The sequence below is a fragment of the Prionailurus viverrinus genome, chromosome B1 (genome assembly GCF_022837055.1).
Source record: "Prionailurus viverrinus isolate Anna chromosome B1, UM_Priviv_1.0, whole genome shotgun sequence".
Lineage (NCBI taxonomy): Eukaryota > Metazoa > Chordata > Mammalia > Carnivora > Felidae > Prionailurus > Prionailurus viverrinus.
In genome coordinates this window covers 117084451-117112233 of record NC_062564.1, presented here as the reverse complement: position 1 = coordinate 117112233, position 27783 = coordinate 117084451, and the positions used below count along the sequence as shown (strand labels likewise).

The window sequence follows — 27783 nt, the reverse complement described above, 5'->3', positions numbered from 1 at the left end:
TATCAGTGGTTTATAGGGCAAAAACAAGGTAATATGGCAATGTGTGAGGGATGGTGGTGCTGGTGCTATTGTTTATAAGTTTCTAAAAGCTTCTGGATATAATTTTCAAAATAAAACCAGAACCTGGTGAATTTCCTAGGCTGAGGTAAACAGGATAAAAGTTAAACATGAGAGTGGCTCCACTCAGCTGAACTAAAGGGGGAACTTGTGACACCTTCTGTCTGGAAGTGATAAAGCTACTATTCTACATAAGATATTAAAGAGAGCTTTCAGTGGTAGCACAAATTCAGGGAGTAGAGCCAGCTGGTGACTAGAAGCTCACAGTATTTTAGGTGAGTCAATAGGTATTTTCATCTCAAACTCTGATTTCAAGGTAGCCTTCATTTGAACTGGACTGCTGACTTCATTATCCTTCTTTCTCACTCTTACCCTTTCCTTATACACTGAAGTGATTAACACTGCTATTTTTGCTCAGTGTTCCTTGTGACTTGGGAAATTCACCCATCATTCCTCTCACCAACCAAAGGATGTCAAATAAATGACCCAAACATTCTCTGGCTGGAGCCTTCAGTAAATCCCTGTGGAAGAAAGTCTGGAGATCTGCCTCTCTTATCCGTATTGCCATGCCAAGGACAAGGTAAATGAGCTCTCCAAAGTGCTTGTGGTATTAACTGTTCTTATCATGATTAATATCTGGTGGAATGTTCAGCTAATATCATGCATCAGCCAACCATTTTTACCTTAATGTAATTGAGATGTCCCAAGGGAAGGGAAATTCAAAGTTTCCCCTGTGAAACAGAGGACTTAAAAATCTTATGATGAAGGAAGGATACTCAATTGTCTCTAATCTCAAACTATTTAATACTACAAACCATCCCAGACAATTCTTATGAGAATATATATATATACATATATATATACACATATATATATACATATACATATATGTGTATATACATATACATATATGTGTATATATATATGTATATATGTATATATATATAAATATATATATATATATAGGAATATCAATGCCCATAATGTACTTAGCTGTATTTCAAACTTCCTTCACATAAATGAAGAGATTCTGATTTTAATGACATCAGGAAGTTTACATATATGTCACAACCAACATAAGGCCAGGGATCATGGAGACAGACTTTAGGTTTATAATACATTACTTATGATGGAATATGAATTGATAAATCTGAATGGATCCTTTCCATAATGTCAAATTGGCTAGAGCCCATTTTTTTTCATGTTTTCTGATTGAAGATAAAAGCATTTCAGGGGTAAACTAATTTTTTTCAATTCATTTAAGATCTGACTAGAGTTCTAGACCCTAGATTCTGAAACACAAATTGGGCATAAACAAGCAGAATTTTTATAAGAAAGTCTAATAAATTATTTGATGTAGAAAATGTCCGTATAAATATAACAAAAGTCTGTTAAATGTAACAGCAATTACAGCTAACTAAAATTACCAGCAATAATGCAATTAATTACTGCAATATTTATTCTAGATATAGTCTATTTTAAAGTTGTTCAATTAAAAAAGTCTTCATAGCCTCCTTTTGGCTTAAATAACATGATGTTCAGCTAAAAAGTTAACTAAGAAAAGGAAAACATTCAATAAAAGGAGTTATAGGCAATATATCTTGTGGTGAAGTAAATTTTAAAAAACTATAATGACTATCAATGTACAGATATATTTCAACAATTATATACCCTGTTAATTTTTTTTTCTTTGGCATTTCTGGCCACATTGACATACATGTGAATGTGTTTTAAAGTATTTTAAATAGAAAAATGAATATTCTATTGCAAAGCCAAATGATAAGTTTATCATTAAAACACATGAGGCTACTTTAACTGAAATGATGCTAATGCTACAAATGGTAAGAATACCATATAGAATCAAGATTTAACCAACAAATGACAAGTGGACATAAAAATACACAAGTTGACACTAGTCTCTCAGGAAAGGTAATTTAAAATTATTTATTGTTCCTTTCTAGTCAAACAAGATACAAATACTTTCTTGGTATTTTATATTTAACTAAAATTTATTTTTTTTAGTTTTGGCTAGTAAATTTTCAGTAATGTTTCACTGCTCTTCAAATCTAGTCAATTTCTTTTTTTCTTATTTTCTCTCAAAATCTTAGGACTTCCCATTCCATGACTTCTTACAGTAAATCATCTAATGGTGAGCTAACTCTCGTTTAAACTAAAGGTTTGGCAGTGTCTGATAGGACTGATACTTTCTACATAAGTAGAAATTAGAACAGACCCTAGACTTAAAGTGGGCTCTAAAAGCTGAACTATAATAAAAAGACAAAGTTCAGGAGTCAATAGTCACTGCCTATCTTTGCTTCCTATGAATATCAGAACATGTTGAAAGACATTTGACAATATATTTAAGAAGTCAGAATGCATACTTTCATACATGATGAAATTTACTTCTCAAGATAAAACATAGTGAAATATTAGAAAACACTGCCATTAAATCTAGATGTAAGATAAAAATATCCACTATTATCACTGTTACTCAACACTGCTCTGGAGAATTAGATGAAGTAATTAATAGAAAGATATAAGATGTATAAAATTGGGAGGAAGGCAAAATTATCATAATTTGCAGATGATATATAACTGGAAAATCTGACTCCACTGAAAACTATTATGAGAGAACATTAATATGTCAAATAAATGATGATGATAATGAAAATTTATAGGTGCTTACTATGTACAGCAGTGTAGTACATATATTAACTCATTTAATCCTCTCAATAATTCTATATAATATTATCATCTCTATTTTATGGTCAATAAGGACATAGGTCACACAGCTGGTATGGCATAGGTGGGATTCAAAAACATGAGCCTGTATTCTTAATTGCTATGCAAAACTATTTACAAAATCAAATGGTTTGTAAAATCAAATATCACAATTATAATAGATAATCCTATCAAAAAATATGCAAGAAAACTTTAAAATGCCACAGAGGACCTTAAAAAGAAGATAGGAAGATATACCTTGTTTTTGGAAAAAATAAAACTCAGTATCATATGTCAATTTTTCATACTTATTTGTAGATTTAATTCAATCACAATACAGATATGATTTTTTTCAGGAGAGGGAGGAAAAAACCAAGCCAATTCTACTATTCATGTAGAAACAGTGGCGAATGTGTGATATAATTATAATTTTAATAACCTCTTGGTACTGGAAAATAAATAACCAGAATGAGTTGAATATAATTGAAAAAAGGATTCAGAAATAGACATAAATACATGTGAGAATCCATTTTACCATAAGGTGGGGGGCTAGTTGGAACTATTTAGTTTATTTAAGTAAATAAACATGTTACTAAACTTAAACTTAATTCAAATATCTATTTGATAAACATAAAAGTTTAAAATCTATTAAATCAAGTCTGTCAGGACTCTAGTTATGTACTCTTTGCCAAGTGTTTATTTTATTTAATTTCTGTAGGATTTCTAAACAATAATCTATAATTCAGTAACATGTTTTCTGGAATAATACCAGCTTAACAAGGGTTTTTAGTTGCTCATTTTGGCTTTGGGGGGAATGAAGAAAGAATGAACCTTTAGCAATGATTCTCTAGCACATGTGAAAATGCTGTAGATAAAAGTGGCCTTCCCTTTTTTCATTATGCACCTTACATTGTTAAATTCTGTGTTAGCTTCTATATAAATCAGGTCATCAAACCGAACTTTTAGTAGTAAATTTACTTGTAACATGGCCTATTTATTTATTTTGCGTATTTTATAGGATATCCTGGAAGAAAAGCTGGAAAAAAACAAGGGCATTTATACTCTGGGATTGTGAAAATGATTAGACTCACTGGATCCTGTATATAACAACTGTGTCTGTTGTTGCTAGCCTTTCAACAGAGCTGTTCCAGAATCCATTTCTCTTTAAATGCCATGGAATGTCACTGATACATGAAATGACACCCCTGAACTTTGAGGATGCAGAAGGAAGATCTCAGTGCAAGACCCTAGTTATTCATTAGCAAGTTGGAATTGGGCTATCTGTGCCCATCACTCTTCATGAAGAAAATATATTCTATACTTACTGGTGGAAAAACATTTCTACAGGAGCTGTCTCAAATCACTACTGAATTAAATCGGGCTGCAAATGAATAAATACTGTAACCAGCATAACCTTCCTAGCAACTGCAATATGGATATGCTAATACTAAATCAAAGCATCATCCTGATGTCTGTACGGAAGTGCCATTGTCTCCGATCAGATCAGCTGCGAGCTTGGGCCAATCCTAAGTAGGATACTCTACTCTATATCATGACAATTGTTATTTTCATCAAAGATGACAATAATTCATATTTATTTTCTTCTTTTGTGTTTCCCATCAATAACTCTACCCCCAACACTTTTCCTACCTACAACTTCTAAACATCTCTTTTTCCCTTCTTCAGACCCTTCTCCTCTGCCCTTGCCCCCAATCTTCCTTATTTCTTAACACAGTACACTCTAGAAATTTCTTAGTGCTCATTCAGTCATTGTATGATTTTTATCTGGCTCTGGAAAATTTTTTCTGTTCTTGTTTTCACCTGCTGTGTTTATAGGGTACTGCTGTGTATAGTAAGCATTCAGAACAGGTTTGTGCATACTGAAATCTCCACATTCAGAAAAATGGAATTTATTAATTTGATGACTTAAGATGAGAAAACCCAGGCATTTCTATAACTCAGAGGAAACAAACACCTTTACTATGTAATGATGAATTTTGATTTCCCAGGATAACTTTACCAAAAAAAGGATAGTAGTAAATGTTTAAAAATACAGTGACAAGACATGTAACATGTGAATGTTTCAAGCTTCAGACAGCTGCAGTGAAACGATTAGATTTTTTTAATGAAAAAAATATGAAGGGTCACCGAGAAAAAACTATGATAAACATCGTTGATTTATAGTTTCTTGACTTGGAAATAAAGAATTATGCTTGAGTTATTTTGTTACATTTATTTATTTATTCTGTTTCATTCCACAAAGGATTTGAGAATTTGAGTCAGCTTACCATTCCAAACAATCATGTTTTTAACTCTTCCTGATATATTATTTCCATCTACCAAAATAGTTTTCTGGTGTGCTGAATTAAATTACACCTAAAACTTGGAACTGATATACTGTGGGAAAGGAAGTTTACATAAAATGATAATAATCTTGCTACTCTGGACTTAAGCTCGTTTTAAATAACATTTGAGACAGGAAAATGAACAGCATGCTTGTAAGGGGGGCAAGGCTGGGGTGTTCCTGATCTTCTTTGCCTTCATCTGAACTGAAGATGTGTTCTCAGCCACCTTTCCTCAATTAGTAAGCTATTTTGAAAACATGTGGTAAACACTGTTATAAATTGAGGACTGTGAAAACCTCTCTGTAACTGCAAAGCCCTTAACAAATTAAATCATCAAATGCTTGGAATGCACTAGATGCTCAATAAATGTTTGCTGAATGAGTAAAACATAGTCAAAAGTCTGTTAAAATGAAGAAGAAAAAATGAAAAGTAAAATTATATATATTTTTAAAAATCTTTATCTTTGATCCTGACTTTTCTTTTATCCCTTCCAACCTTTCTCTCGTTTCTTTACATTTCTTTTCTTGAAAAACTGTCCCTATTTTTCAGTTTTCAGAGAGATAACATTTTGTCATTTTCAACTCCTGATGCTTTTCATGTTGTAAGACAACCGTGTTTCTGTGTTTATGCTCAGACAGTACTCCTATGTTAATACCCTGTAATTATTACTTCGATCATGATGTATTTTCTGAATTGATTTACTAGGGTTTAATTTTACTTATTTCAAGTGGGAAAATACCACAAAGTGTTAGCAGGGAACATAAGTCCCTGCTAACTTTTTGAGTTCTGGATACATTTCTTACTCTAATTTATTTCCACATGAATGGCCTTTGAAATTCCATTGTTGTAGGTCTGGTAAGGAACTGCTTTCAAAAAGCAGAACAAGAAGGTGTGAGGAGCCAGAGAGAGAGATTTTTAAGCAGTAAAGACAAAAAAAGTTCCGATACTGAGTAGGCTGATTGCTGAGTAGTGAAAATAGGTTGTGGCTTTGGTTCATGAAAGGTAAGTCAACTTGACAAACGAGGTTAGACATAAACAACAAGAACACAAGTAAATTGGTATAAAAACACACAAAGAATCAATACAAAAAATAACACCGTAACCATAATTATGAATGTTTTATCATTTGTTTTTTTCCCATTATGAATGCACATTTATGTTTACCTGCAAAGTCATGAGAACACTGTATGTATGTATCATGTTAAGAATCACCTGAAGACTTTGAAACCTAAATTCCAGGAGCTAACCTTCAGAGATTTGATTTAGCAGATATGGGATGTTTGTGGAGTCTCAAATATGCATTTTTATTAAGTATTATAAGAGACTTTGAAGACCATTCTTCGGATACGTTGTCTTATAGGAAACAGAATAAAACACTGGTTAATTTGAATTAATTTTGTGTTAATTCACTAAAAAATATTGTAAGGTACTATTTATTGATATGCCAGGTATGATAGGCATTAGAGATACAGTGGAAAACAAGAGATAAACATATAATATATAAATATGTAATTGTAAATACAATGCATTCTATGAAGGAAAATTAAATAGTATGCCTGATAAATAAGGAGCTGTGACTAAGCAGGAGAGTGCTTTTTTCAACTGAGAGTTAACTGTTATAACCTTATTTGTGGTCATTAATTCAACTAAATACACATATGTTGAGAACATACTATTCCTCAGGCACTGAATTAGGCGCTGGGGGCTCAAAGAGAAAAATGGCTCTTTCATTATGTATTCATATGTACATAATGTACATATGAATGTATTCATAATGTATTCATAATGTAATGTATTCATAAATTATTAGAGAAGAAAGTATGTTATTATTTTATTTATTAATAAGTTATAATGCATCAAGCATTATGCTAAGCAATGAAGACACAAACATGACTAAGACACAGATCTTACTCTTCAGGATTTGTTCTAATAAAGGAAATGAAGGCAGATATAGATAACTTAAGGTAGAAATATGTATGGGGTATTCCAAAAATTGAAAAAAATCTAAAGTATAGAAAAATATGAGGAAAAGATAATGATGGAGGAATTTGGTAAGGTAGGCAAGGTTCTTATAAGATCATGCAGGGCCTTGTAGATAATGTTAAGAAATCTGAATTTTATCATAATAATGAGAGGAGTCTTCATAAGAATTTTGGTTAAAAAAGATTATGTGGAGGGTGGGCCAGAATCCAATATGGCTGGTGTCTTTCTAAAAAGGGAAATGAGAAATTTGGATACACAGACAGACATTCACAGAGGGAAGTTGATGTGAAGACATATAGGGAGATGGCCATGTGACTGGAATGATATTTACAAGCCAAGGAGCACTAAGGAGTATTGGCAAACACCAGAAGCTAGAAGAGACAAAGGATTCTCCCCTTTAGCCATAAGAGACTGAATGGATCTGCCAACATCTTGATTTTGGATATTTAGCCTCCAGAAGTGTGAAATGATGAATAACTGTTGCTTTAAGCAAAATGATGATGATGATGATGATGATGATGACGATGATGTCGATGATGATAAAGATTAGGCTAGTTGAAGTTTAAAGAAGAGAGAGGAACAAGAATGGATTTAGGAAATTACTGTTAGGAAAGATGGCAAGCTTGATTAAAGTGATGTCATGAGAGAGTGAAGTTAATAGTATTTATGAATAGGGCTTTTTGACTGCATTTGGAATGAAAGGCAGGAGTCAAGTATGAATCTAGATACTGACTTGAACAAGTAGGGGAATGAAAATGGTGGTTACTGATACAGAGGATGCTGGAGGTTTTCAAGGGGAAAAATAAATTAGGTTTTGGACATGTTCAATTAGAGGTTGTTTGTGAAACATCCAAGTGGAGTGTTGAGTAGGCATTGGATATAAGAGTCTTCTAGAGCTAACAAGAGAAGCTGGAGCTGGAGCTAATAACTGGAAGCCATGGTAACTACACACTGCAAGTATAGAAGACTGTGTAATATCTTTCTTGTGAGAGAACAGAAGGAAGACGACCCAGAACACTGAGGAATAATACCATATTTACACAGAATCCCAAGGAATACCATATTTAATGACATAAAAGGACAGGTGGAGACAGTGAAGGATAATGAGTGGAGGAGACAGAGAAAAAAGGACATTGGGGTGTAAAAAAAATTCAGGAAAAATAATGTTTGAAAAATGAGAAGAATCAACTGTCCTGAAGGTTCTTAAGAGATCAAATGAGATCAGGACTGAAAAAAATAACTTGTGATATCTGCCAGGAAGATGGAGAAAGCAGTGCATGGAGAAAGAGTGGAGAAAGTGTATATAAGACAGGTGTCATGTAGGGTGTGTGTGTGTGTGTGTGTGTGTGTGTGTGTGTGTGCGCGCGCGCGCGCGCACATGCGCACATACTGGAATAATTTAGCCATGTAAATAAAAAACTATTGTAGAATGGTAATATTCTCTGTTTTTAGATCTGCATGTAATTGAGACAATAATGTGATCATCTTGCAATCACTTATTCCTTTTTTAAGGATGTAAGGACATTTATCACCAAAAATTTAAGAATTTGCCCAGGAATTTTAATTCATCTCTCAGGTATAAATAATGAATTGAATGATAACTGAATAATCTGGTAATGTCCTAATTATGGTAAGTGGATTAAAATGTAATGACTATTATAAATGATAAACAGAAGATTACATGTGAAGAAAACAATCAGCTGTACTATTAAACACTAAGAAATAACAAATAATAGTAAGCCTTTATCCATTAAGCTTCACTTTCTTTAGTATGATGGGTAATAGATACGCCTTTATGTAATTTTATCTTAAATAGTCCTTGATGAAGTATCCGACTCTGATGTCAGTTATTCACTTCCTTAACTTTAGAAACAAGTTCTCATTAATTCTATCTAACTTGGAGGAGTTCTCTCTTTGACTAACAGAAATAAAAACCTGACTTAGTTTAGAGAGAGATTAAAAAAAAAAAATCTCTGATGATCAGCTCTGCTTAGGAAACACTACTTATATAAAGATTCTCTTTTTAACATACAGACTTCAGAAATCTTGCTGATGTAACTATTGTCCTCTGAACTAACTAAGGCATTCCTTGACAAAGACTAAGAATTTCCACTAACACCATTCTTTTCAGTACAAGGGCTCAAAATTAGTTAAAATACAGAACTAATAAAATTAACTGAAGTTCATAGAGTTCAAGGATACGTCTTTCTGGTTTTGCCATTTCTTTTGATCTTCTCTCCTCCTTCAGCAACTTATATAGCCTTATTTTATAAATATGAAGTTATATATTTTCCCATATGATATTTATGACAGAGTACAACATATTTTTGAAAGGGCAAAAGTCAATATAAAATGTAATAAAACGTAATAAAAATTAAATATGACTTGCACATATAATATGATAGTATCATTAACAAGGAGGAAGGATTTCTGGTAGTCTTAGACTGTAGAATTCAAGAAAGGTGTATTCAAAGTAAAAGATGGTTGGATGTATGATTAGAATAGCTACATTAAGTTCTTAAAATATAATTTCAGGTCTGTGTAGTTAAGAATTCCTTTATTTTATGTGAATAATTACAACTACCCAGCTTCTTTTAACTCCTAAGAATTTAATATTCATAAAGTTACAAGTTGTGTATTATTGTGAAATCTTGGTCCCTACATACCTAATACACCAGAATATTAGTAGTAGAACTCCACAGTGTTGCAAATTCTCTTGTTAGCAGAATTAATGTGACCAATTCCAGTGAATGGGCTCTTTACCAAAGTTCAGTATGCATTAGAAAGAATAAGTAAAACAAAATTAGGTAAATATAAAATATTATTTTCATTTTCCATACACCTTTTATTAGGGTGGTGTTGAAACTGCTCATGGTGATAAAAAAGGAATTCTTGATCTCCTTTACTTATTTACATAAGTAAGTACATCTTTCAAAGGCTCACTGAAATACAATGAGTTGATAAGGATGATCAATAAATATCTAATATATGTAGGCATTATGAATGTGTTGAGAAAAATATCCACTTTAGCTGTATCCCATAGGTTCTGATATGTACGGTTTTCATATTATTTTCTAGATACTCTAGAACTTTCATGGAATTTTTCCTTATCAGAAGAATAAAAAGTTGTTTAATTTTTTTGGCTTGTTTATTTTTATTTATTTTTATCTTATTTTTTAAAAGTTTATTTATTTTGAGAGAGACAGAGACAGCAAGAGTTGGGGAAGCACAGAGAGAGAGGGAGACAGAGAATCTCAAGCAGACTCTGCACTGTCAGCAAGGAGCCCAACACGGGGCTCAAATTCATGAAACCATGAGATCATGACCTGAGCTGAAACCAAGAGTTGGATGCTTAACCGATTGAGCCACCCAGGTACCCCTGCTCCTTTATTTTTAATTTCCAAGCAGTAAGAAGTTTTTACTTTTATTTCTCTTACTTTCCAATTTGACTGACTAATGATTTGAAGAATGCTGTCTGTATTATTTGCAATTCTTAAAATTTACTGAAATTTACTTGTAGCCTAAAATGTGGTCTTTTTTTTTTTTTTTTTTTTTTTGGTGAAAGCATTATGATCACTTGAACAGGTTTATTTGAGTACAGATGTATAACCATATCTTAAAAATAACATCTGTGGGTGCCTGGGCGGCTAAGTCAGTTGAGTGTCCAACTCTTGATTTGGGCTATGGTCATGATCTCATGGTAATGGGTTGGGGCCCTGAGCATCATTAAGATTAAGATTGCTTAAGATTCTCTATTTCCCTCTCTCCTCACCCCTCTCTCACTCATGCATGTGCACTCTCCCTCTTTCTCTCTCTCAAAAAACAAAAACCAGTCTGTCCAACAAGTATTATACAGATACAGCAATAGCAGTGTCTTTTTATCACATGTAGGTAGCAGCAATATGAAGACTTAAGAATTGAAGGACTTGGATCTATTTTGCAAAAGCTGCTAACTGATTCTATGATATTTTGAATCTCAAAGTGACAATGGAAGACAGTAGCAAAAGTACAATGTAGTAGCTTTCACTGTGGTGATCCTATGTACTATCAAAAATAATCTAAATCTGACAAAAAAGCATATATAACCAAACAGAAAACAACAAATTTAATTCTAAAGATGGCCTTTGAAAAAACACTCACATTCACAATAGTTTCATTGGATTCAAGAGATCTAATGCCTCCAATATAGTTTTTCTCTAGTGTGACTATAAATTTGAGGAACTAAAAATCACACATATAATCCTATTGCTTTCTAAAGCTAATATTAAGATTGAGTCAGCAGCAGTTTGGTTTTTTTGTTTTTAAATAAATTCATCAACAGTTCAATGGTGGTGATAAGGCATGGTGAAATATCTCAGTTGAGGAATTGTAAGAATTTCCCACCTTCCCCAAATCTTATGGTCAAAGCACTAAGTTATAATGCTCACTCCCAATTAATGTTTACACATTTATATTAAATATCTACACTTAAAATGTAGATTGGTGAAAGGATAGGAAGAAAAGATTGGTCAAAGGTATTGACAATCCATAAATTATTCATATATCTTAAACTTCGGTGGTGGGAGACACAACTTTTGTTACACATTGAGAAACACTATACATATATTATTCCTCTACTCGCAGGGAAAATAATGTCAAGATGAACTTTCATAGCTTGTATCACAAAAATTTTCCCCCAATATACAAAATTATTAATTTAATGCTGAGAATATATTTTTTCCAACCTTAAATGTTCCCTTGAGTGTGTAATTTTTCCATTCCTCTCCCATTCTTCTCTCCCCATCCCAATTCCTCTATAGTTTAATTTTCAACATGATAAATGTCAAAATCCACCTATTTTCAACCTACTAGTTCATTTACTTATTATAAGTAGGAATTTCAAACTACATTGTTTAAAAAATCCATTTCATTCTATTCATCAGTTACACATACACATACATATATACATATCTTTATACAAATCTATATACTTATATATATTGAAAGAGATTTACACATAAATTTATCTAGCTATGTATTTTTTTAAATTAGTAAGCTGTGGTCAGAATTGTGAAGTAGAATTTTAGCTATTTAAAGAAAAGTTGATGGGAAAGACATTGGCACTAGATGAAATAATTCTTTTGGCGATTCTTTAGTGGTTTCCAGATCAAAATAGTATTAAAACTAAGAAGTAAAGGTCAGAATGAAATCTTAAACTGAAATTACTGAGGTAAAAATGCCAGAATGATTCCTTCTTTGGAGAGCCAGCCTCCCTTTCCCTTACTCCTGCCCTTACTGTTTGTAGTGACTTCTAAATGTAAAGTGATAGTAATAAAGCTAGCTAGCAATGCTGAGCAGAAATAAAATACCAGAACATCTCTTTTGTACATATTATTCAGATATAGAAAGTTGTCATAAAATTCTTGGGTAAGTTTTCAAAGTTTAAACATTTAATCCTTAAGTACTAAAACATGCAATATTAATTGTTAAAGTGTTGAGTGCTAATTATATATTAGAGACTGAACTAGGTACCCTGCACAAACCATTCTTAAAACAATTCTGCAAGGTAGGAATTATTATAATTATGCTCACTTTTACAAATAGGAGATTAGAGCAATTATAAAAATTATAAGATTATAAAACCAAAGGAGCAGGGTGAAATTTAAAACCAAGTCCATTTAACAGCAAAGCTCATGCTTTTTCTAGGGGTCTACTTCAGGAAATAAATATGATAGATGCATGTATAAGTTAATGTTAACTAGAGTTTTCTTCTTATAGTTATTTTCAAGTTTCCATTCTACTAGTCAGAGGGCAGTTTGTATTTTGATTTTAAAAGGCCCTGTTGGGATGAGCACTGGGTGTTTTATGTAAGCCAATTTGACAATAAATTCTATTCTTTTTAAAAAGGCCATTTTTTAATCTGTTTAGATTCTGACATTGATATATAGTATATAAATCTGAATTGTGATTATCCTAAATTTAGTGAATATGTTTTTATAGTGCATGCATACATTATTTTTTTGCATCTACTTTCTATTGTATTAAACATTTAAATCTGAACCAAGAGGGCTTCAAATAAACAATAGGATGGAAAAAGGGGACAAAATTTCAGATAAAATGTAAAAAAAATTAAAATATTTTGAAAAAAGAATTATATAAATATAAAAATCAGACAAAATAGATACTTTAAAAAAGGATTCTGATAAAATAAGTATGGTATTTTAGATGGGCAATTTTAAGAAACCCATAAACTCATATAAAAATTGACTTAAGAAGAATGAACAATCAAATACTCCCTAATTAAAAGACAATGGGCTCAGATGGTTTTATAGACAAGTTTTACTGCATCTATAAGAAATAAAATCCCTTCCATACAAACTGATTGGACAGTAGAAAGAAGGAGGGAGAAATATAATCTTAATATTAAAGACTAACAAGGACAGACTGAAAATTATAAATTTATCTCACTTAAAATTCAATATTAGCAAATCAAAATAGTCAGTATTTCTTTTTTTTGTAGTGACCTGCTAGAGTCTATCTCAGGAATGCAATTATCATAAATTTTAATAATGTTATACATTATTACCTTAAAGGAGGAAAATAGATGATCCTAGTCAATCCTCACCAGTAGAATAAACATCTGATCAAATTCAACACTCATTCATGGTAATTACTCTACTGTGAGAAAAAGAAAGGGAAACTTTTCCATATAGAAAAAGAGGGGAAATTCATCACCCAAATACAGTAGTTATCAAAAACATCAAACTTAATGGTGAAATTAGAAGAATTTTTATTAAATTCAAGTATTAAAAAATCTACCCACTCTTCTAACTTCTAACTTACTTCATACTATAGGTCTTGTTCAATGCAATAAAACAAAAAAAAAATCAAAGATGTATTAATAAAAGTAGTAACTAGAAAGTATGATTACATTAGCTTCACAAGCATCCAAGAGAATCCACAATCTATTAGTTTTAAAAAAAGAATCAATTCCAAAATACTTATTTACTCAAAGGAGTTGAACATTTTGTCCACACAAAAATTGCTCATGGATGTTCATGAAGCTTTGTGTATACTTGCTAAAACTTAGAAGAACTAAGATGTTATTCAGGAGGTGAATGGTTAAAAAACTGATACTCCAGAAAATGAACCATTATTCAGCACTAAAAAAATGAGCTATCAAGACATGAAAAGACACAGAGGAAACTTAAATGCATATTACCGAGTGAAAGAAATCAATCTGAAAAGACTACATACCGTATGATTCTAACCCTATGACATTCTGGAGAAGGAAAAACTATGGAAACAGTAAAAAGATGTGTGTTCCTAGTGTTTGAGAGAGAGGGCAGGAGGAATAGGTGGAACACAGTGTATTTTTTAGGGCAGTGGAACTATTCTGTACACCATAATGATGCATACACGCCATCATACTTTTGTTTAAACCCATAGAGTGTACAAGGCGAAGAATGAATCCTAATATAAACTATGGACTTTGAGTGATAATAATTGTCAAGGTAGGTTTATCAGTTGTAACAAATGTACCTCTCTGTGGGGGATGTTGATAATGGGGAGACTATGCATGTGTGGGAGCAGGGAGCACGTGAGAAATCTCTGAACTTACTGCTCAATTTGGCTATAAACCTAAAACTGTCTAAAAAGTAAATTCTATTAAAAACATAAATCAAACAAGTTTGCTAACTATACAATGAATCTAAAATAAATAATAATCTTTCTATTATACTGGTAATAATCAACTACAAAACATAATAGCATAAAAGATATTAGGTATAAAACAATATAATGTATTCATTATGATCAACTAACAATCTCTAAATCCATATGTTAAAATTAATTTCTACCTTTCAACCTGCTTCTCCTACAGTCTTCCTTAATCAGTAAATGAAAGCATCAAAACACTATTCTTCTAGTCTAGGCCCCAAATTCTGGATTTATCCTTGATTCCTCTCTCTATCTATGTCTCATAATCAATCAGCACAATCTCTTGGACTTGTGTTCAAAATATATCTGATTACTTCTCATCCCCTCCACCGCTAGACCTTTGGATACAAATCACCATACTTTCTCCTGGGTCTCCATTTTGCCTTTGTCCTTCTATTGTCTCTTTTCCATACAGTAGCCCAAATAATCCTTTCACACATAAGTCAGATAATGTCACAAATCTGCTCAAAATCTTAGAACAGCTTTGCCTCTCATTTGGCATAAAATCAGTTTTTGGAACTGTACAAGATCTTACCCACTGATATGTCTCTAAGTTTATCACTTTCCACTCCCATCTTCACTCATTACATTCTATACATAGTCTCCTTACTGTTCCCCTACAAAGTATGCTACCTGCACTTGCAAGATGGCACATGTCAGTATGAGAGTGACTCATAATGGATATAGAGTTTTATTTTGGGGGTGATGAAACTATTCTGGAATAATATAGTGGTGACAGTTGCACAATTTTGTAGATATTCTAAAAACCACTGAATTTTACACTTAAAAAGGGTGAAATTTATGGTGTGCAAATTATAGTTCAATCAATTAAAAAAAACACACATCCTATGTTGTCTTAATGACGGGGGCTCAATTTTGGTGTTAGTATTTACTAGCTATATAAACTATTAATCCCTTTCTGGGTTTAGTTTCATGCTCTTATTATGAAATAGGGATAATCATACTTTGTTATAGGTTCCTATGAGGAGTAAATTACGTGTCTACATTTAAAAATTCTGGTATATTTTTAAGGTGACACCACGTATTCAGATATTATAATTCCCTTATACCTTTATTTTTACTTAATTTTTACAATTCCCAGCTCAGTGTTATCTTATTAATTTCTATACTTCCTCACCTCCCCCTTCATTAAATGCCATTATAGTTACCTAAAAACTTGTCATCTGCCAAAGGATATCTTTCTAGTATGGAGATGTGAATTAATGTTTTTCTTATATGAAGAGGATATGTTTTACAATTTGAAAAGAAGAAAAGTACAAGTTTTTATATAGAATCACTAAATTTAAGAGTTCAAGCAATCTTACAGGTCATGTAGAACCACCCTTAGTGATAAGTGAGCTCTTGTACCAAATCCATTAGTTGGCGCTAACATCGTCTGCTGGGGGGAGCCTGGGCAGCACAGCTGGTTAAACATCCAACTCTTGCTTTCAGCTCAAGTCATCATCTTGTGGTTTGTGGGTTCGAGCCCTGCATGGGGCTCTTGGCTGTCAGCATGAAGCCTGCTTGGGACTCTCTCTCTCTCTCTCTCTCTCTCTCTCTCTCTCTCTCTGCCCTTCCCCCACTCACATTTTCTCTCTCTTTCTCTTTCTCTCAAAATAAATAAACTTAAAGCAAATGTATCTGCTGGAACACTTCCAGTGTTCAAGAATTTATTTCTCTTCAGGAGGCTCAGTCTACTTTTGGAAAACTGTAATGCAAATATTTATTACTAGTGTAGGTTCTTATTCTAGTTTTATCTCTTAAGATATTTTGAAGTATCTTACCATAATTTTTCATACATGTAATCATATAAATGTTTTCCTCTTTATTATCTGTATTTCTGGAAGCAGAAACTGTAATTACTTAAACTACTTTGTATTCAACCACAATCAGAATCATGTTTATAAGTATCTTTAATAAATACAATTATGTCACAATGGGATAATGTGAAAACATGGATTCCCTCATATTTTGGAAACATGAAAAATCACAGAAAGAGCCAAGAGGTGAAAATCGCAAATTCTTGCAAAAATATCTAGTTCTAAAAATATCTAGGGACAAAATCTATTGTTCAACATATATGAAAGAAAACTGAAAATGTTTTATCACTAAAATGTTACTTTTATAAAGGTCAGAGCCTATCCTATTAAATTTATTAAGATATCTAAAAAACCCTATATACATATTCATTGAAATTTAATTTCATGGAAATAATTAAGATATTGTAATATTGGAATGTTTGAAATATATGAATTATTATAGCTGAAAGCTTAGTCAACTATATTTATAAAGCCAAGTATTTAGAAAGAATAATAATGTTGAAAGAGCTGACTGGCATAGCTTTTCAAAATGATATGTATATATTTTTGGTCAATCAGTAATTAATAAGTACATATTATTATTCTTATATGTTAAGAACTTTGTCTTTATTTTTATAATTCTTCCTTTTGCTTCTGTAATCCTTTTAGTATGTGACAAGTTGAGACACTGTGATTATACAGAAAAAATGTGAAACTTTCTACCTGAAGGAATATGTTAATCTTAGTTATAAAACTAAATACACACAAAAGTTTTTTGAAAGTTGCGTAAGTACAATCATACATAAGAGAATATATATGTAAAAGGGACATAAGTGATAATATTATTATGAGCAATAATTATGCTACACTGTATTTTTAACATCCATCTTCCTTTAGAGTTTGTAAATTAAATTTGCAAATACATACCAAATCTGTTTTCGGAGGATCTGGACACTCAGTGGAGAAAAAAGGTGTTGAACTTCTGACTCCACTGCTATCAGAAGTTGGCTTTGGAGGTTGAGCATGCTGTCTGTAAGTAGCACTTTTAGGAGTCCAACAAAAGAGGTTGATTGATTCTCTCACACAGCGTTCAATGTCAATTTCTAGATAGAAAAATTTTTTAAAAAGCCAAACAGTTAGACTTTGAATTGCTACATTTATATAAAAAACACAATCTTTCCTAAATGTATATATCCAATATGGCTAAAATGATAACCAATTAGAAAAGATGTGAGTGAAACTATAATGGAGATATTAATCAACATATATATGACTAGAATGGCAGCAGTATTTTACATTATTGTATATATACATATATACATACATTTATACATGTAAATATATTCATATATTTCATGTGCGTTTTATTTGGCATTATCTACATATATACACACATACATACATACAATATATATGTTGGAATATTTCAATATATCATTATTTAAACATCATGGAATATAACACATCTTATTTAAGAATCTGCCTCATTCACTCTAATAATATTCTCAATTTTTCAAAGTAAAATAGAGGTTGGAGAAGGGAAGGCTGCAATTACGGAGCAGATAGGCAAAAGATTCAGATCACCAGGACTTCTAGTGAAGTATACTAAAAGTTTTATTTTCATCTATCAAAGGAAATATAAAATAAGCAGGAAAAAATTTACTAAAATATCAATTCTCAATTTTAAAAATAATTTTCTGAGTTAAATGAAGAAAGGCATAAGTGAAGTTTCATATATAAAAAAATTAAATGCACTTGGTTAAAATGATAAAAAAGGAAACATTTTCATAGAAGATTTTCTTTTCTTTCTCAAATCTGAAATTCATGCATCTTTGATACAGAGTTAATAAAAATAGGAAGGTTATCACACTCCAAGTTATTGTTTGTTTTGATGGTACCATAGTTCTTCAGGAGGTCAATATTCCTGATGTGGAGTGAGCTGTTCCCATATGGAGAAAGTGGACAGTGCTCGCTTTGGCAGTACATATACTAAAATTGGAGAAAGTGGACAGACCACAGAAAGGCAGTAGAAATTCAAGAAGTTGACTAAGATCAAGGAGTTTAGCATAGGCTAGCTTTTCTCTTTCTATATTCCCAACATTAGTAAATGGCAGATATTCTCATTTTCTTTGTAAAAGTCCAAGTATAGCTTAGGTAAGCAATGAAAAAAAAAAAACCCATACTTCATGTTTTAAATTACAAAGGGATAAGTTCCCTATTTCTCTTTTTGAGGCAAGGAACTTATACATAAGGGAAGAAGAACATATGTCTTTTTAAAAAAAAATCTATTCTGCTGCTTCCTCTACCTCCCCAAATTAAAACTGGGAAATTTTTATTTTTTTTTATTTATTAATTTTGTTACTAGAGGGAGAGAGAGAGAGAGAGAGAGAGAGAGCAAGCATGTGTGCTCTGAGGGAGGAGCAGTGGGGGGAAAGGGGGAAGGAAAGAGAAAGAGAGAGAGAGAGAGAGAGAGAGAGAGACAGAAAGAGAGACAGAGACAGAGAGAGAGAGAATGAATCTTAAACAGGCTCCATGCCCAGTGCAGAGCCTGACGCAGGGCTCACTCTCACAACTGTGAGATCATGAACTGAGCTGAAATCAAGAGCTGGATGCTTAACTGAGCCACCCAGGCACCTAGGACATATGCACTTAAGTCAATTCTGTGGATGGTACATTTGCAATTGCCTACTTTTGTAGGGAGGAAAACACTTGGAGCAGTAAAAGAGAAATGAATACTTAGTGAGAATCTATTACATGAGAAACATTTAATTCTTACAATGATTCTTGTAGAAAGTTATGGTAATCTCTCATTTCTATTGAAGATGAAGAAACTAAGACATAAGGAAACTGAGTGATTTAATATGGTAAATGTGTTATTATGAGTAGAATGTCCGAGGTTTCTAAAGGGTTATAAAGCATCTTTTATTTCTCAATTCATTTAGATTTGGTGTATGGACAGCAGGCCCGGAAAGACCAGTTACTCAATTAAGCATTCCTTTATCTGCTATTAGTGATGTTTACCAGATTCGCAGTTGGTTACTTCCATGGCTACACAAAGAGGTCAGATTTCATCATCCCATATGCTCTTCCTAACATAAAATATATTAAAAAAAACCAGTTAAGCATGTTTTGAGACATGAGTCTATTTATTTGAACAATGGTAAATACAGTGAAATATATTTAAAAAAAAACCCTATAACATGATCAAGTTGACACTTCTTCCACAATAAGAAGAACACAGATACCAATTGGAATAAAAATCAAAGTTCAAGATGGGTTCTCTACTCAACTTAAGAAGGAAGAGAGATGCTGAATTCATTTTAGAAAAATTCCAGTTAATATGTTTAAGATAAAAATTTGAAGCTAAAGAGAGAAAACCCTGTCATTTAAAAAATTTGATCCATTTAATACCATTTAATCGCCAAAAAAAATTTTTTTTCAGACCATAGATTTTGCATAAGTGGTGCTTGAATCAGTCTGACACATCTGTTGCCCAGTAGGAGCTTGAAGTTATGTCAATGATCCAGATTAGGGTGTTGTAATTCAGTCATTAAATCTCTAGCAATGGAAAAGTCAGTTGTATCTGCTTCCAACACACCCTACCAGTACCATAAAAATTTTACAGTGAATCCTGAGAATTTACTGGCATCCACCCTAATGCCACTCCAATTATTAGTACTGGCAGATATCTCATTCTCCATTCACTTAACCCATGTCACCTCTCCATCTCAAAATCCCTCCAAAGCACTTTATCATAACCAAAATATTATGCAAAAAGTACTCTGTAATTGTACCTCAAAATATGCAACTATTCTTAAAAAGTAATATTATCTTCTCCTGGGACACAACTTTTTTTTTTTTAATTTTGCATTGTAATTTTAATATAATGCATTGTGAATAAAGCACGTTCCCTGGGTTATGGTTTCCCAGGTTTGATTCTAAGCTCCATGGGGAACGTTGTGACTCAGAGAAATAACTCCTCTAAATCCTGATTTCTTTGTCCTCATGCAGTACTATCATATCTCTCAGAAAGATTGAACTATGTCCAAAACAATAAAACACATCTCATATTTCATTTGGGCCAGTAGAGGTGGAAAATACCTCTCTCCTGAAGACCTCTGTTCTCTTACTCTAGTGGCTATGAGCGGCTTCCAAGATCTAGTGAACAGCTGTTGTCCTGGCATTTCTCTTTACTATCATCTAACTCCCTTTGGCTCTCCCCTATATTTAATCTTTAATTTGAAGGGCAAGACATTATTTACTCTTTCTTGATTTACTCCATCATTTTGGTGGAACTCATTTTCCAGTAGCTTTTATGAAAGCTATTAAAAAATATATCTTTTAATATATTTATTCTGTCCTTGACTGTTGGTTGGAGTAGGCAGAGCATTCTAGGTTGAATTTTTTTCCTTCAGTTATGAAAAACAGTGCTCCATTGTCTTCTGAGAAGTCTGATATGATTCTGAATTGAAATAATTTGTATGTGATTTTCTCCTTTTCTGTAAACTTTTAGGATTCTTGGTGTTCTAAAAATTCAAAATGATATATGTAAAAGTGTGTCACTTCATTATGCTAGGTATTTGATGGTCCTTTTGTAATCCTTCACTTAGAGAGAAAGTTCTTGTTTGATGTCTGTGATGCTTTCTTTCTGTTCTTTCTTCTCTCTTATTAAAGAAATCTTGAACACCTTGAGTTGGTTTTTCTAATAATTTTGTCTTTTCTTCTTACTTTCCATCTGTATTTTTGTTTTATTCTCTGAGAGATTTCCTAAGCTTTATCATCTAACTCTTTTATTAGAAAGCTCACTTGCATTTCCACATCATTTTTAATTTCCAGTAAATCTTTTTGTTGTTACTTAAAAAAACTGATTTGTCATAGTTGCAATATCTTCTTATAACTATCTTTCTTAGGATATTCTTTTATTCAGTTTGCTGGTTTGTGTCTTTTAGTTAGAGGTTTTCTATAGAGATCTGGTGATTTATGACTACATATTTAAAAAGAAAAGTACTGAAAATCAAATTGGAAGTTTTGTATATGTGGAAAGGTCTTGGTGACTGGTAGATTGACTGTTGGGTAACTTTGAGACACGGTCATTTGTTGGAAGACGCCTAAATAAGGTATTTCTCCCTCTGGGGATGTTCCATCTCTCCAGAGAATAATTCTCTGTCTAAACTAATCTTTGCCAGCATTGACCATGGAGGAGTGTGGGGGTTCTAACTACATATATTCCCTTACTTCTGCTCTCTGCTATGCTATTGACTCTGAGTCTCAAGATACTTTGATTCTAGGGGTGCCTGAATGGCTCAGTCTGGTTAAGCATTGGACTTTGGCTTTGGTCATGATCCCAGGGTTTGTGGATTTGAACCCCGCATTGGGCTTGCATCAGGCTCTCTGCTGACAGCATGGAACCTACTTTGGATCCTCTGTCCCCCTCTGTCTCTGCCCCTCCCCATCCTACACTATCTCTCTCAAAAATAAACAAGCATAAAAAAAACAAAGAAGAAAGATACTTTGATTCTATTACTCCAAAGAATACCCCTCCAAATTTAATGTTCACATGGATATGTTTTTTGTATTATTTGCAAAAGTAAATATATTTAAGTCACAAACAGTGAAGACTTCTGTCTTTACACCAATTTCCCTCCATTACACTTCATTTCGTGTTAGGCAACATTAGAGTGGCTAGGGGCACTTTGAGATATAACTAAGAATAAGTTAAATCAGGAATAGTTACATAATTAGTTTCATTTAATGGGATATGGTTTTGTGATTTGAAGTCACTTTAGGGTACTGACAAAATATTTTTTTTAATGTTTATTTTTGAGAGAGAGAGAGAGAGAGAGAGAGACAGAGACAGAGTGCAAGTGGGGGAGGGGCAGAGAGAGAGGGAGACACAGAATCCGAAGCAGGCTCCAGTCTCTGAGCTGTCAGCACAGAGCCTGACATGGGGTTCGAACTCACAAATTGTGAGATCATGACCTAAGCTGGTCGGACGCTTAACCGAATGAGCCATCCAGGCATCCTGACAAAAGATTTTCTCCTGGATGAAACTCTAGTCAGGTTTATTTACATCCTTTCTTGACTATGCCTCAACTTTGGCTTATAAAGACTTGTCTCCCAGCCTCTGTGGGAAGGTAGGAACCTACCTTTGGTAAGTGCCAATTAGCAAACCTAGATGGGTTTCACATGGGCCAATGCCCTCTTTCACACTTCTGTAAGTTTTCATTTTCCTGAATCTTCTGAGCCCCCTACTCACCCACCCTCCCCACCTATTCTCTTATTCTTCCTTTAAAATGCTCAGTTACCTCTGTACAAAATGAAGTTCAATTCATGTTGGACTCTTATCTACTGTAAGAGTATATTACTTAACTAGGATCTGGCTTTGTTTATGTTTGACAGTATAGAAAAGTTGCTCTAGAAATGATGTCCTGGAATATTCTTATCACCCACTATATAAGAGCAGAGGTATAATGTAAAATTATGTGTCCCGGCACCAGTTGTTTATGGGTAGGAGAAATGGTTGAAATATACACAGCCAAACATCAGGCTTAAGCATTCTTCCAAACATTAAAATGTAAAATTGTAAGCAGAGAATCTGGTTCCCATTGATGTCTGATCAAAAGAGAAATGCTCTCCTTTTAGGAATATGCTTGATAATGTTACATATACAGTTATAAGTGCATCATTAACTTTTTTTCTTTTTTAATAGGAATTTCACAAAATAGCATTTCTGTATTTATAGGAAAGAAATCTGCAGCACCACAACAGAGGGTATTATCTGTGTTAAGTCACATGTCTTATGCATTCCCACTATCAATAATAAAAAAACAAATTTCAACAAACACTGCCAGTGGAAAGACTGATTATTTTTTTTGTATAGAAAATATGTACAATTATTGTCATGTGTAGAGATAATCAATGAGTATGAAGCAAAAAAGGAGGAAAAAATACAGAGGTATCTGACATTTAATAATTAAAGTATTATGTTATTTTTCCTTTTTGTAATTTGTCATGATCTCTTTGCTCATTCTCAATATTTTTTTAATGGTCTAATTTTGTACTATAATTTATATCCTCTTAAATTTCTCCACATTGTTTAAGCTTCAGGCCCACAAAATCTGGCCATTTCCCTATCTTACCGTCTTCTGTTAGGTGGCAGAGAAGACACGTGGCTAGCAAGGTGGGTGCAAAGGCTGACAGAGGTGGGAGAAATGAAACTACTCCTTACGTGTACATTGAACTAATTCCTCTGTTTTTTTCTGCCTCATTTTCATTCACTTTCAATTCGTGAGACTTTGGTGCTCTGCACCAAGAACTGGCTTGCTTCTTGCTATTATTCTCTTTGCAGGAAGGTTTCAGTTCTCTTTACTTTTTATTAAGGGAGTTATTATTGATGTAATTGTGTTTTATCTTCTAAATATTTGTTGCCGTTTCTTGTCTACTAGTGCGCTTCTTACATTCTCTTTGTATTTAGGATTATACTTTTTTTCATTCCCTTACTGTTTTGCTTTAGTGATGTTTCACAAGGCAGTAGGGATAAACATACATGTACAATTTGTCATTCTTAATTGGAAAGGTCTCAAACTTTAAAGGTTCTGGTTTAAAAGGGGTGGGAATGAATTTAGGAGATGAACATGGTGGGCTTGAAGCCTCACTCCCTTGGTCTAGCTCTTGATCTAGTGGCATTTAAAGTATTTACTTAGAAAGTGGTATAATAATAATAATGGTATACTGGAAAGAGCATTAACCTGGGAGGCAGCATGATCTGCGTTTAAATTTCAATTCAATGACTTACAAGTTGTATAGCTCTGGCCAAACTCATTTTTCTGGTTTTTTTTTTTTTTTCCCTCAATCATAAAATAGGGATAATATAAAAGACATGAAAAATTTTAGCACTTCAACTGAAATATTAAAAATCATAAGCCTTAGATCCCAGTTAGTCCAGGATCTTGTTTTAAACTCAGTTAAAATATAGGTTAAATTTCTATTTTGCGCTTGGTAGATTTCTACTTAGAAAGAGATTGCCTTTTAAGAAATATTCTTTTCTACCTTTCAAACTCTAAAAATTTGGAATGCTATTTAGTGATATAAAGAAATGGGCTATGAAGCCATAAGCAGACACGGGGCAAAAAGTCTGAAAAGCCTGCATACTCTATGATTTCAACTATATGGCATTCTGGTAAAGACAAAAATATTAAGACAGTAAAAAAATCACTGAGTGCCAGGGGAGAGTTGGGTAAGAAGAGTAGAGAGAAGGACTGTATAGTTGCAGCACAGGAGATGTTTAGGGTGGTGAAACTGTTCTGTATAATGCTGTAATGGTAAATATATGACATTACTCACTTGTCAAAACCCACAGTACTTTTCAAGACAAAGGGTGAACCTTAATGTAAACTACTGACCTTAGTTAATAACAATTTATCAGGGCCCCTGGGTGGCTCAGTCAGTTAAATGTCTGACTCTTGATTTCAGCTCAGGTCATAATCTCACAGTTTGTGGATGTGAGCCTTGTATGGGGCTCTGTGCTGACAGTGCAGAGCCTAATTGGGATTCTGTCTCTGTCTCTCTCTCGTTCTCTCACTCTCTCTCAAATAAAATAAAGTTAAGAAAAAAAACATACACTCTTTTAAAAAAATTTAAAAAATATTACAAGGGAATAGAATTTGGGAACAATTTTTGCAAAAATAATAATGCTTTTCTCCTGTGTTCTTTCTTCAAGAATTAAAGAGTTAGTATAAAGTGAAGGAAAGGAGGAAGAAAGGAGAGGGAACTTATAAAGATTGAATGTTACAAGTTATTTATGTATTTTTAAAATATTAAAAGCTGGGTGCCTGGGAGGCTCAGTTGGTTGAGCGTCTGACTCTTGATTTTGGCTCATATCATGAACCCAGGGTCATGGGATCGAGCCCCTCATCAGGCTCCTCACTGAGCCTGGAGCCTGGAGACTGCTTGAGATTCTCTCTCTCTGCCCCCCTCTCCTGCTCTAAGATTAAAATAAAATAAAAATAAACATAAAATAAAATATTAAATACTACATGTACTTTAAAAAAAGTCATACATACTGTGTATGCATAATCAGTACCATATTTTGTGGCAGCTGCATTATGTATGTTATCTTTAGTGCTCATCATAATACTAAAGCAGATATTATTATCCCCATTTTACTGAAACTTTCCTAATGTACAGAATTCTCAGTGAGATTAAAAATTTTTCCAAATTCACGCAGCTACTATGTGCCAGAAGTGGGATATGAACTCACATCTATCTCATCCATAGACAGCTTTTTTAGCAGCAGAACTACACTGAAAGTTTCCCTGTACACACAGGTTGTGAGTGGTAGAGCTAGGACTTAAATCCTTATCTGTATTGACTGCAAAGTCTGTGCTATCTACTACATTACACTGTCTCTGAGCAATGAAAAGAAATATTCTTCTTAGTCATAATATACACTCAACATAGAAGGTCTACTTGACTTCTTAGATAATTCCTCAATTGTTTTGGCTAACAAGGAAATCAATATGACTGATATCTACTTTAATAATTTATAAAGGGATGCCTGGGTGGCTCAGTCAGTTAAGCATCTGACTTCGGCTCAGGTCATGATCTCACGGTTCATTGGTTTGAGCCCTGTGTTGGGCTTTGTGCTGACAACTCAGAGCCTGGAGCCTGCTTCGGATTTTGTGTCTTTCTCTCCCTCTGCCCCTCCCCTGCTTGTACTCTGTCTCTCTCTCTCTCTCAAAAGTGAATAAATGTTAAAAATTTTTTTTTTTTAATTTATGGTATCTGTCTTTCTCTGTATGACTTATTTCACTTAGCATAACACTCTCCAGTTCCATCCACGTTGCTACAAAAGGCCATATTTCATTCTTTCTCATTGCCAAGTAGTATTGCATTGTATATATAAACCACAGTTTCTTTATCCATTCATCAGTTTATGGACATTTAGGCTCTTTCCATTATTTGGCTATTGTTGAAAATGCTGCTATAAATGTTGGGGTACAAGAACCGTGGAAGGGGGGAAGGGAAAAAAAGTTAGAGGGGGAGGGAGCCAAACCATAAGAGACTCTTAAAAACTGAGAATAAACTGAGGGTTGATGGGGGGTGGGAGAGAGGGGAAAGTGGGTGATGGGCATCGAGGAGGGCACCTGTTGGGATGAGCACTGGGTGTTGTATGGAAACCAATTTGACAATAAATTTCATATTAAACAAAATTATAGAAAAAGCCAAATGGGGTGATTGCTACATTTATACCATCAATAGGAAAGCATGTCATGGTAGAATGGAAAGTGAAAACAAGCATAATAATGATAATGGCAAAACTAATAATAATAATCACTTACATTGCATTTTCTCTATGCCAGTCACTGCTCTAAGTTGTTTAGATATACTGGTTTATTTAACACAACAACCCTATGAGGTAGGTACTATTATCATTCTCATATAATCAGAGGTAAGGAAACAAGAAGGTTAAGTCATGACCCTAAGATCACACAGCTGTGACTGCAGAGCCAGGATCTGAAACTTAGGTGACCAGTTCCACATGCCATGCTCTTAACAACTAGACTACTGGGTGTCTCTTTGTTGAAAGAAAAAAAAAAAAAACTAGAAAGGACAACTTAAAAAATTCAAGCTTATTTTGTTCACAAGGATACCAACTGAGTAGTATTTCCGTCATATTACTATCAAATAGATGTTCTGAACTGTGAATTTAGCAATCTGCTTCAGCAAAGAATTTAGTTAAATTTGCTGTTTGCTTATGCTTTTAAACTCAGTTGATAGGGATTTCAGTAAATTATAACATATTTAGTAAGTTCAAATCAATGTTTAATCCTATCCTGTCTTTATCTACAAAGTCTGTCTCAAGAATTAAAGTGAAATATAGAGTTATCTTGTCTATCTTTTTTCTGTAGTCTTAAAAAGCTTCTTTCAAATATGTTCCAAACTTATGTCACATAATACTTTGCTTAGAAAAGGCACATTCTGTGTGTTTGTGTGTATATTAATCTGGATTCACATTTTAAGACTTCCCATGATTATTTCCAGTTCCTTCAAGCATCAACTACAGTTATGAAGCTCAACATGGTGAAAAAGAGATCTCTTTAGATTTAGGAAAGACATCCAAATAAGTGTCCTTCGATTAAAAGTAAAACACAGGTGTACTTTAGAACAAAGCCTACATC

The 27783-nt window shown here is 33.2% G+C and overlaps 1 protein-coding gene across 3 annotated transcripts in view; it reads right to left on the bottom strand.

The window, feature by feature from the left end:
- TBCK (TBC1 domain containing kinase) overlaps nucleotides 1-27783 on the bottom strand; it is a 221112-nt gene that overhangs the window by 53337 nt on the left and 139992 nt on the right. For 2 of the 3 annotated variants that reach the window (XM_047855062.1, XM_047855064.1), the window contains one exon: nucleotides 17531-17706. In XM_047855062.1, coding sequence (XP_047711018.1) covers nucleotides 17531-17706 — 176 coding nt within the window. Of the gene's footprint in view, nucleotides 1-13680; nucleotides 13764-17530; nucleotides 17707-27783 lie in introns of those variants that run through there. The other variant, XM_047855063.1, reaches the window with a different exon arrangement.